The sequence below is a fragment of the Podarcis gaigeae genome, assembly GCF_964106915.1.
Source record: "Podarcis gaigeae genome assembly, chromosome: 16".
Lineage (NCBI taxonomy): Eukaryota > Metazoa > Chordata > Lepidosauria > Squamata > Lacertidae > Podarcis > Podarcis gaigeae.
Genome location: NC_139693.1, coordinates 30562117 through 30574338, shown reverse-complemented (window position 1 = coordinate 30574338; position 12222 = coordinate 30562117). Strand labels below are relative to the sequence as shown.

The 12222-nt window shown below is 43.9% G+C and overlaps 1 protein-coding gene across 38 annotated transcripts in view; it reads left to right on the top strand.

The window, feature by feature from the left end:
- Nucleotides 1–12222, top strand: part of ARVCF (ARVCF delta catenin family member) — a 589425-nt gene that overhangs the window by 554334 nt on the left and 22869 nt on the right. For 21 of the 38 annotated variants that reach the window (XM_083717047.1, XM_083717021.1, XM_083717026.1 and 18 more), the window contains 3 exons: nucleotides 7417–7553; nucleotides 8270–8420; nucleotides 10844–11036. In XM_083717047.1, coding sequence (XP_083573173.1) covers nucleotides 7417–7553; nucleotides 8270–8420; nucleotides 10844–11036 — 481 coding nt within the window. The remainder of the gene's footprint in view (nucleotides 1–7416; nucleotides 7554–8269; nucleotides 8421–10843; nucleotides 11037–12222) is intronic. The other 17 variants (XM_083717050.1, XM_083717022.1, XM_083717027.1 and 14 more) reach the window with 1 other exon arrangement.

Sequence of the window (12222 nt, the reverse complement as noted above, 5' to 3'; positions counted from 1 at the left end):
ATATGGGGCCCACTTTTATTTATTTTTACTTTTTTATGGAATTGTCCGTTCCTCATTTTCATTTTTTCTCCTTTTGTCCAGTCTTCACTTATCTCTTAAAGGCTTAGGAGGCCTTCTTGGGGTTAGGAGGCAAGCTTTTCAGGAGTTCAGCCATGGCAAAGCTGGGCTCAAATTAGCCCCATAACCTGATCAGTTGGGTGTTTACCGTTATTATAGCAATCCAAAATCAATTGGGCTGATCATGTACGCTTAAAATCAGTGGTAAGCCAGGTCCTCACTCACTTCCCCCCCTCACCCCCCCCAAAAAAATCACTGCCAGCACAGGACAAGACGTCAGTAATCCACCTTGGAGGGAAAATGGGATAGAAATGCAATAAAAGATTATTGTTGTTGTTGTCATTATTATTATTGTTGTTGTTGTTGTTGTTGTTGTTGTTGTTGTTATTGCATGGTGCTTTCAAAATCTTGGGTGCTTTGTTATTATTATCATTATCATCATCATCATTATTATTATCATTATCATTATTATTTATTAAATTTATATACCACCCTTCATCCGAGGATAACAAGGCGGTTTTCAATAGTGTAGTAGCAGGTTATTAGTAGTAGTACTAGCATTCAATATATTTATATATCACTTACAATTAGCATTTCTGTTTCTGCTCATAATTCTAGTAGCCAATTTATTATTATTATTATTATTATTATTATTATTATTATTATTATTATCATCATTATCATTAGCCCTAGCAGTTATGGTTGCTAGACTTGTGTCCTGTGAGATACTTTACATGCACCAGACCTGCCTGTATTTTAATTGCCGCAACAGACCAGGCAACAGAGCAATTAGCATTTTGTTGATTTCTTTTTTCTTTCTTTTTTGTCTCATTGGCTCATTAGCGGCATTGATTGACCTTTACGTCTCTTCAAAATTCCATGGCGCGTTTTAAAAAAAAAAGAAAAGACACAAAACAGAAAGCGGCGGCAGACAATTAGCCATATATTACGCAAAAAGTAGCGAGTACGGCAGGGGGAAAAATAATTAAGATGATTTTGAAATTAAGAAAATGGGTTTAAGGAGAGAAGCAGGTGCTTAATGGGAGCCAGAACAGCTGTGCCTTGCAAGGATCTGCTGCGGAAGGTACTTCAAGGAAGGGTTTGACGGCGCCACACACAGCTGGAAGAACCATTGCAATAATGAAATAAAAATCCCTTCCACAAATGGGGCAGCTGGATTGATGGCGCCTAAGAAGTCGGTGTATGTATGCGCCCATGCCTTTGGTTCGGTTTGGGATCTGTTGTGATATGTCCAAAAGGAGTATTTGAATCAGCACGTCTACTGGTATAGCGCATAGCTGTCAACCGTCCCTTATTTGGCGGGAAAGTCCCTTATCCCAGCGCCGTGTCCTGCTGCTGTCCCTTATTAATGATATCCCTTAAATTTCCCGGGTTTCAAAGGAAGCAGCTCCTCTCCCTCCCTCCCTGCCGGCCAGGGAGGAGGGAGGCTCCAACTGTGTTCCTTGGCTGTATTGCTCACCCAATAAGGAGTCTAAGAATGACTGGGGGGTGGAGCTTGCATGCCTTGTGCCAATCAAATCGGCCGCATTGCCTGGGGACTCGCCTTTGCTCAGTGCTTCCCAGCAGAGAGGTGACGGTGATTTTCCTTGCTACATCCCCTTTGCCAGGTTGCTGCGCTGTGGGAACCACCGCTTGAGGCTTCATTTGGCTGCTGGTTGACTAAAATCCCTTATTTTGGCTGCTGATCCCTTATTTTTGAGGCTGCTGGTCCCTTATTTTCAAATCTGTAAGTTGACAGCTATGGTATAGCGTCAGCAGGAAATTGCTCTTTCAGTGCTGGAATAAGGACTGGAGTAGATGGTTGCTGGTCATGTTCTTCTCCCACACGATCCTTTTCATTGGGGCGGTATGTCAGTTTGCATTTCTTAGTGCAGAAAGCATTGATCTGATATGTTGAGTTCTTTCCTATTCTAATTAATTCCAGAAGCTTCTGGAAGCTTCTGGAAGCTTCTCTGTGTAAAAGAAGCAAGCAGAAAGTTCATGATGTTTGGGTTATTCGCAGTGCCAGATTTACGTATAAGCTAAACAAGCTGTTATGTACTGAAGTTCTCACCCTGGGCCAGCAGGGGGATACTGTAGATAGTTATGTAAATAAGGGATCGAAAGTGACGTTGAGTGATTGGATAGTTTTAGAAAGTTGATACAGTTACATTGTACTGGAGCGCTATATAAGCAGGCTGACTGAACCCTTCAATTCAGTTCTGTCCTGGCCTGTAAATAAACAAGAGCTGTTTGAAGAATTGCTGTGTCATCTGATATGCTCACCCACAACTTAACACAAGCTATAGCTTAGGGCCCCACAGCAAAACTTCGGCACCAGTTTCGAAGGGGTCCCAGATGTGGGGGTTTGTCATTAATGAAGCTTGCCCATGGGAAGCCTGTAAGCAAGGACTAAGGGCAACAGCACACTCGCCACTTGTGCCCACAGCAACTGGCATTTGGAGGCATGCCAGTGGTCTTGCAGGTCCTCCTCCCTGCTGTTTGGATGGCAATTCAGGAGTCGCCAACATGGTGCCCGTGGGCAATTCTTCACCCACAGAGGCCTTCCCTGGAATGCACAGGCTTCTCTCCCCTGCTGGCCATGAAAAATTCACTTGAAAACATCCTTCTCTTGCAGCCAGTATGATAGGTTTTGGTGTGTGGCAAGAGTTTTGCCAGCTTGTGTATGAGCCTATGAGCCCATGAAATGTTAGCACCCCCTGTAGGCAATATGTATTGTTGTTGTTGTTTATACGTTTAGTCGTGTCCAATTCTTCGTGACCCCATGGACCAGAGCACGCCAGGCACTCCTGTCTTCCACTGCCTCCCGCAGTTTGGTCAAACTCATGCTGGTAGCTTCCAGAACACTGTCCAACCATCTCATCCTCTGTCGTCCCCTTCTCCTTGTGCCCTTCATCTTCCCCAACATCAGGGTCTTTTCCAGGGAGTCTTCTCTTCTCATGAGGTGGCCAAAGTCTTGGAGCCTCAGCTTCAGGATCTGTCCTTCCAGTGAGCACTCAGGGCTGATTTCCTTCAGAATGGATAGGTTTGATCTTCTTGCAGTCCATGGGACTCTCAAGAGTCTCCTCCAGCACCAGAATTCAAAAGCATCAATTCTTTGGCTTCTGTGTGGTCCAGCTCTCACTTCCATACGTGAGAAGCAATACAGCAATATGTATTACAGCAATATGTATTAAAGGTAAAGGGACCCCTGACCATTAGGTCCAGTCGTGGCCGACTCTGGGGTTGCGGCGCTCATCTCACTTTATTGGCCGAGGGAGCCAGCGTACAGCTTCCGGGTCATGTGTCCAGCATGACTAAGCGCTTCTGGCGAATTAGAGCAGCGCACGGAAACACCATTTATCTTCCTGCCGGAGCGGTACCTATTTGTCTACTTGCACTCTGATGTGCTTTCAAACTGCTAGGTTGGCAGGAGCAGGGACCGAGCAACGGGAGCTCACCCCGTCACAGGGATTCGATCCACCGACCTTCTGATTGGCAAGTCCTAGGCTCAGTGGTTTAACCCACAGCGCCACCCATGTCCCAGCAATATGTATTACTTTACTTCAAAATACAGTCGTACCTTGGAAGTCAAACAGAATCCGTTCCGGAAGTCCATTCAAATTCCAAAAGGTTTGGAAACCAAAGTGTGGCTTCCTATTAGCTGCAGGAAGGTCCTGCAGCCAATCAGAAGCTGCTGAAGCCCCGTCGGACGTTCGGCTCCCAAAAGAACGCTCGAAAACAGGAACACTCACTTCCGGGTTTCGATCGTTTGGGAGCCAATTTGTTTGGGAGCCAAGGCGTTTGAGATCCAAGGTACCGCTGTATGGCAAGCCAGTCCTCCTGATCCTATTTGTCAGGGGACTGCCATTGGAACACGGGAGGGAGGCAGAGGGGCCGTTGGGCTACAGAGAGCCTCCGAAACTCCTGAGGAGCATCTCCTCTTCCAGCAGTGGGAAAAGCCAAACCTCCAGTGGAGAAGAGAGGGAAGGGGCCAGCCAAGCGAGGAAAGGGCTTGGGGATGCTACTGAGAACCCCAACGCTTCACCTGGCCAGCAGGGACGCACGCCACTTCCGTCGCACAGCTTGCGCAGAGGGGTGAAATGCAAGGAAGGAAGGAGGAGACTTGGGGTGCCAAAATTCTTATGTTGGGGGAGAAGCCGGAAGGGGCCACTCCTGGATTCTACAAGTGACTGTGACAGACATGAACTTTGTAGCATAGCTGTCAAGTGTCCCTTCTTTGAAGGGACAGTCCCTTATTCCAGTGCCATGTCCTGCTGCTGTCCCTTATTGATGGATGTCCCTTAAATGTCCCTTAAATGATGTCCCTTAAATTTCAAAGGAAGCAGCTCCTCTCCCTCCCTCCCTGCCGGCCAGGGAGGAGGGAGGCTCCAACTGTGTTGCTTGGCTGTGTTGCTCACCCAATAAGAAGTCTAAGAACGCCTGGGGGGGTGGAGCTTGCATGCCTTGTGTGTGGCTAGTTAATGCAAGCTGAGGTGGGTTTTGAATGCTGGACGCCATTTTGTTGCACGTGCTGCTGCAAACTTTGCAGTGCAAAGCCAGGCCAGGGAGCCATCTTAAGTTGAGGCTGCATAGGCCTTGTGGTGCATGTGATTCAGATTCTATTCAGTTGAACCTCTGGTTACAAAGTTGGTTGGACAGTGTTCTCGAAGCTACCAGCATGAGTTTGACCAGACTGCAGGAGGACAGGAAGACTGGAGTGCCTGGAACAGGTGAGGCTGCAGGTCCCTTATTTTGGCTGCTGGTCCCTTATTTTCAAATCTGTAAGTTGACAGCTATGCTTTGCAGATCTGCACTGTAAATAGTTTGCGCAATAAAACCTGTAAAAGACAGGTCAGAGTCCTCATGAGCAACCACCACCAGCATCTGACACTAATGATGAGCGGGGGGCCAAGGACATCTGCCCTGAAGTCCTCCTCTGGTGTTGCCACTGCTCCTTAAGAACCCCTCCCTACCTTTAGATTTGCATGGAGCAACCACATGACTGATGCCTGCGCTATGTCTACTTTATCCTGCAGGGTATTAATTCAGTGGCTTCCTCACTCTGCTGCTTACAAGTGTCTCTGTCTATTTAGACTGCAAGCCTGCAGGCCCAGTATTCTTGTTTGTATGCCATGCTCTTTTTTTTTAAAGTGTTTTGTCGTGCCAACCCCCCCCCCCCCGCACTTCGTTCAGCACCTTGTTGGTGTCGCCGGCTGGTTTGTTTTCTGCACCTCCCTCGGGCACCGAAGAAATAATAAACGTTGCTATCAAAATCTTTACACCGCAGAAATCTAGCATAGTGTGCCTAAAAACATCATTATATTGTTTAGGCAAGCCGACCCAGACATGGAATTTTAATATGGGATTTTATTATGTCTGTCTGTTTTACGACGCCTGACTACTTTATCCTTTTTTTCTTTTTTTGACGAATGTTTTAAGTCCCTTTGCTTTTAAGGTTTGATTTTATCGGGATTATTAAAGTGAATATTTTGTGCTGTCTTACAGAAACCACTTAGAACCGGGGGGGGGGGGGCAATCTCAGACTCTCAGGTCTATCTAGCCCCACCAGCCCTCCCTATTTAGATTGTGGGGCCATTTGGGGCAAGTCACAGTCACCTGCCTTGCACCCAGACCCCACAAGTGCCTCTATTTTCCAAGGACATCCGTGATTTGGAGAAGCCGTCCCAGCTTTCCTATTTTTTATTTTTTAAAAAAATAATTTTTATTAATTTACAACAAAAACACATATTAGTTTCTCATCCAATTTTTTACAAGTTATTTCTTTTCTGGACTTCCTTCAGCTTTTCCGTAAATTGTCCATAGTCATTATTTAAATTACGCATTCCTTAGGTTTATATTGTCATCATTTATATCTTTCTTTTGTATTCCCTTTAAACAATACTTCTCAATTTTTCACAGTGCTTCTTTAAATCCCTCTAGCGTTATCTTATGCTTTCCAGATATTCCACAAATTTCCCCCAGTCCTCGATGAACTTTTGGTCTCTTAAATATCTAATCTTCCCTGTCAATTTATCCAACTCAGCATAGTCTAACAGCTTCATTCTCCAACCAGCATTCTTATTTGATCCTCGAATGTCCCGCTTTTCCTTGGGATGCCCCTATTTTCATGGGAGAAATGTTAGTATGGAGTTACCTGATCCCCCAAGCCATCTGAAGGCAATCCTGTATAGGGAAGCTTTTTAAAAATGTTTAATATTTTATTATGTTTTTATACATGTTGGAAGCTGCCCAGAGTGCCTAGGGCAACCCAGTAAGATGCGTGGGGTATAAATAGTAAAAATATCATTATGGAATGGGATGTCCCTATTCTCATGAATCATGGGTAGGCAAACTAAGGCCCGGTGGCCGGATGCGGCCCAATCGCCTTCTAAATCAGCATGTTTTTACATGAGTAGAATCCTCATAGAACTCTAGCCCAATGGTTGCCATTAATTTGATTTTGAATTGATTTTAGAATCCTGTGTTACTTTTATTGTTGTTAGCCGCTCTGAGCCCGGCTTCGGCTGGGGAGGGCGGGATATAAAGAAAATTATTATTATTATTATTATTATTATTATTATGAATTTATGGGTTATTTGTGGGGGCTGCCTAGTGTTTTTACGTGAGTAGAATGTGTGCTTTTATTTAAAATGCATCTCTGGGTTATTTGTGGGGCATAGGAATTCGTTCATTTCCCCCCAAAAATAGAGTCCAGCCCCCCACAAGGAGGGACAGTGGACCAGCCCACGGCTGAAAAAGTTTGCTGACCCCTGATTATCAGGAAAAAAATAAAAATAATACATTTGTTAGCCTTTAAGATACTAGACAGTTACACCCACATCACAAACGTAAATCATATAAAAGAATCATTGGAACTGTGGCTTATTAAGGGTCCTGGGAACTGTTCTTCTGTCAGGGATGAACTACTTTGAGGCAACTGGCCTCCCTCTCTTTAAGTTAAAGGGACCCCTGATCATTAGGTCTAGTCATGACCGACTCTGGGGTTGCGGTGCTCATCTCGCTTTATTGGCCAAGGGAGCCGGCATACAGCTTCCGGGTCATGTGGCCAGCATGGCTAAGCTGCTTCTGGCGAACCAGAGCAGCGCATGGAAATGCCGTTTACTTTCCCGCCGGAGTGGTACCTATTTATCTACTTGAACTTTGACGTGCTTTCGAACTGCTAGGTTGGCAGGAGCAGGGACCGAGCAACAGGAGCTCACCCCATCGCGGTGATTCGAACTGCCGACCTTCTGATCGGCAAATCGTAGGCTTTGTGGTTTAACCCACAGCGCCCATCCCTCTCTTTAGCAGCCTTACAAATCTAAATGTGTTTTTTTTCGCCTTCTCTGCTTTTAGGTTTCGAGTTGCTGTACCAGCCCGAAGTCGTGAGGCTTTATCTGTCGATTCTCACCGAAAGCCAGAACTTCAACACTCTGGAAGCGGCAGCGGGAGCTTTGCAGAACCTCAGTGCTGGAAACTGGACAGTGAGTGATGTGTGTTCTTCTTCTACCCTTACTGTCATTTAAGTACTTTACGGTGAGAGGCATTATACCCGCTTAGGTTTCATCTTGTTGCCCAAGTTTGCCTTGGAAAGATGATCTGGCCTCCCCCCACCCCCAGGTTTCCTGTGAGACTCATTTATGCCTCAGGTGGAGAACCCTTTTGGCAGTGATCAATATTCACGGTTGTTGTTTTTCAGTCTGCAACTGATACATAATTGATTACTCTCCCCCCCCCCCAATGATGTTTCTTTTGCACTGAAATGAATGGAGTGTAAATAATTATGTCATTAATTAAGTTAAATCAATTAACTTACATAAATCATGTGCATAGTTATGTAAATTACATGAAATAGAGGACCGCAAGACAAATGGCATAGTCTTTGATGGAAACTGAAATGCAGTGCAATAAAAACAGTGCTGATTGTGACAAAGCCAGGCTGGAATGGATTGATCCAGTGTTTCTCAGACTAGGCTGTTGTTGGACTACAATTCCCATCATCCCTGATCACTGGTCCTGCTAGCTAGGGGTGATGGGAGTTGTAGTCCAACAACAGCCCAGAGACCCAGGTTTGAGGAACACTGCATTAGATCGACTTTCTTAAAATCTATTTTTTTTTATTAAAAAATGTCTATAGAAACATGGGTTTTTGACTTGAAGCCCCTCTAAATTTCTTGAGTGTCCCCTTGCCCCATTTCTTCCTGGTCAGTGGTCCACGTATATCCGGGCGACAGTGCGAAAGGAGAGAGGCCTTCCAGTCCTCGTGGAGCTCCTCCAGTCCGATTCTGACAAAGTGGTGAGAGCCGTGTCCATCGCTCTGAGGAATCTCTCCATGGATCGCCGCAATAAGGATCTCATAGGTATGTTCCAAATGCTTTCTACAGCAAATGGGTAGGTCCCCTGAAACAAGACACAGAGGATGTCTTCTGCTGGAGATTTATCCACACAGCCAATGTTGAGGTGAAAAAATCCTTTCTCATTCCCCCCCCCCCAAAAAAAAATATAGTCCGGCCCCCCACAAAGTCTGAGGGACAGTGGACCGGCCCCCTGCTGAAAAAGTTTGCTGACCCCTGGCATAAAGCTTCATCCTGCTGAACTGCAAAAAATTGGCATTGGGGGATACAAAGCCTTGGTCTCCTGAAAGCATTCTCAATACTATTAACATGAAGGATATGCACACTGTTCATGGCTGAGCTGAGAATATGCAAGGCAGCGCTCTTTGTGACCCTGTGGGTCTCTTCCGAGGACATCTTGAGAGTAAACTGTTTATATATTGGCATTAAAGCACGGCTAAGCAACTGTTCCCCTGTGCCCGTATGATGAAAGCTGCAAAGGGTAATATATGATAGCAATGAAATCTGCAGCGAAGGATGCAAACCCCTGTTCTTTTTCCTGATGACCACAACTTTTCTTTTGCAGAATGTGCTCGCTTTGGGCAATGAGTCTTCAGAAAACTTTCGAGCAAGGATCTGAAACTTGTGGAAAGGCTCACAAAGATCTATTGATAGCCCCAAATTACAAAGAGGAGCCTTAGGGCTAATCAGAAATGGCATTAATGTTTAACCTATTGTCTTCCTCGTTTGTAAATAGGGTGGATAAAAATAAAGGAGTTTTTTTAATTGGATTTTTAAAAAAAAATTAAATCAAATTTTTTTTTAATCAGATTTTTAAAATGAAATGCTTTCGGAGAAAAAATATTTCTAAAGATAGTTTTCTATTTAAGTTAAATTATAGTCCAAAGGCTATTCATCAGGATCTAAGCATTTGTTTTAAGTTTTTCATGTGTGTTAAAATTTAGTCTGTTGGGGTTTTTTAATTGTTTAACCACATCAGCTAACAAACATGGATACATATGCTATAATTCTATTTTTATAGTTAAATAAATTGTTTAAATTGTTATTAAGGAAATGGTTATTTTTCTCCTTCCAATAAAGTACGGCAGAAAAGTTGTCCAAATATAAACAATAAACAATAATTATCTGTCTTGTGTTTTCTAATAGTAGAACCAAATCACTAATTTTTGATATAACTGTAAAATCTACTCTGAAAACTTACTATTCCAAAAATGAAACCTTCATCTGGTTGTACATATTAAGATTATACCAGCAAGAATGAGTCTTTCTGTAAAAAAAGAGATTTAAATCAAGTCTTATTGACTAGTGATTTAAATAATGATTTAAATCTATTTGATTTAAATCAAATCCACCCTGTTTGTAAATATAGGGTCTAATTTTATATTGAAAGAGGAATGTGTGTACCCACAGAAGCATAGAGAGCTGACCTGTACTGAGCCGGACCATCTAGCTCAGGCATAGGCAAACTCTGGCCCTCCATATGTTTGGGACTACAATTCCCATCATCCCTGGCTAACAGGACCAGTGGTCAGGGATGATGGGAACTGTAGTCCCAAACATCTGGAGGTCCGGAGTTTGCCTATGCCTGATCTAGCTCATAGAATCATAGAACAGTGGAGCTGGAAGGAACTCAGGTCATCTAAAACATTTAGATGCTAAAAACATTTTTTGTTTAGACAAGCCTACCCAGATATGTACTGTATTTTTCGCTCTATAAGATGCACCAGGCCACAAGATGCACCTAGTTTTGGGAGGAGGATAACAAGAAAAAAAATATTCTGAATCTCAGAAGCCAGAACAGCAAGAGGGATCGCTACGCAGTGAAAGCAGCAATCCCTCTTGCTGTTCTGGCTTCTGGGATAGCTGTGCAGCCTGCACTCGCTCCATAAGATGCACACACATTTCCCCTTACTTTTTAGGAGGGAAAAAGTAAGTCTTATAGAGCAAAAGATACGGTAGATTGCTGATGTGTGCTTTAATCTGTTTATTGCTGGTTTTCATCTTTTTCTGGGTGGTTTTCAATAGCTGCTTTTAACCGTTTATAGGGATAACTTGTATTGTTTTATTGATTTTTGTGACGAGACCTTATAAAATCAAGTACTGCATATGTTTTATAAAACAAAATAGACGGAATAATACGAAGCATGAACTCCCGGCTGAGTCGTAACCTGTTCTTTCCCTTGAATTGAACCAGTGGCGTAGCGTGGGGGGTGCAGGGGGGGCCGGCCGCACCGGGCGCAACATCTGGGGGTTAGGGTTAGGGGGCGCAAATCCACGGGTTAGGGGGCGCAAATCCACGGGTTAGGGGGCGCAGATCCATGGGTTAGGGGGCGCAAATTACTTGCCTTGCCCCGGGTGCTGACAACCCACGCTACGCCACTGAATTGAACGATCGGATTGAACTAACGAGAGCCCTTTCTGTTCCTCAGGTAGTTACGCCATGGGGGAGCTAGTAAGAAATTTGCCCAGCAAGCAACAGAGGTCTTCGAAAAACCTGGAGGAGGACACTGTGGTTGCAGTCCTGAATACCATCCATGAAATCATTACTGACAGCGTAGAAAATGCCAGGTCCCTGATCCAAACGCAAGGCATTCAGAAGCTGGTCGCTATCAGCAAATCGAGGTTAGTTTTTCTCTGGATCATTTCAAAGGATCCTTCCTGTCGCCTGCGACCTTGCTCCTTTTCATCTGGCAGCGCTGGGTTTGGAACATGCATGTGTTCTGCTGATGAGAGATGGTGCAAACAGGAGAGGGTAGCTCAGTTTGGAAAGAGGCCCTCAGATAATAATGTATAATAATAATACATTTTTATTTATACCCCGCCCTTCCCGGTTCAGAAAACCGGGCTCAGGGCGGCCAACAACAAATTTAAAACACTTAATTGATACAACAAAAAAGAGCATAAAATACAGTATAAAACATGAATAACAATAAATTCAGAATTAATAAATCAATTTAGGGGGTAATCCATCCAATAAACATTAGATGATCACCAGGGCTAGCTGGCTAAATTAGTCCTATTTGGGCCAGCGAGGAGACCAGGGGAGAATTAGCTGTGGGATCCCAGAGTGGGTAATCTTCATAAAAAGGGGAGGGACAGGGAAGGAAGGGGAATAAAAGATCAGGCTAAATTCAAATTGAAAGCCAGGCGGAATAGCTCTGTCTTACAGGCCCTGTGGAAGGAAGTCAAATCCTGCAGGGCCCTGGTCTCATGGGACAGAGCATTCCACCAGGTCGGAGCCATCACTGAGAAGGCTCTGGCCTTGGTGGAGGATAATCTGACTTCTTTAGGGTCCAGGACCGCTAAACTATGATTATTCATGGAACTTAAGGTCATCTGTGGGGCATACTAGGAGAGGCAGTCCCGTAAATATGAGGGCCCTAAGCCACAAAGGGTTTAGGGAGTGCAAATAGAGAATCATGGGAGTGCAAATCCTGTTTTTCTCCCCAAGAATTCCAAATGCACTTGTATTCCTGATTGTACTAGAGTGCAGTGCCAGCTCCTGGTTTCAGAGGGCCTTCGGTAATTAATAATAATAATAATTAATAATAATTAATAATAATTAATAATAATTAATAATAATAATAAATAGTAAAAATAAATAAATTAATTTAATAATAATAATAATAATAATAATAATAATAATAATAATAATAATAATATATTTATACCCCGCCCATCTGGCTGAGTTCCCCCAGCCACCCTGGGCGGCTTCCAACAGAATACCAACAACAACAATAAAAAAGTGATAAAATATCAAACATTTAAAACTTCCCTAAACAGGGCTGCCTTCAGATGTCTTCTAAAA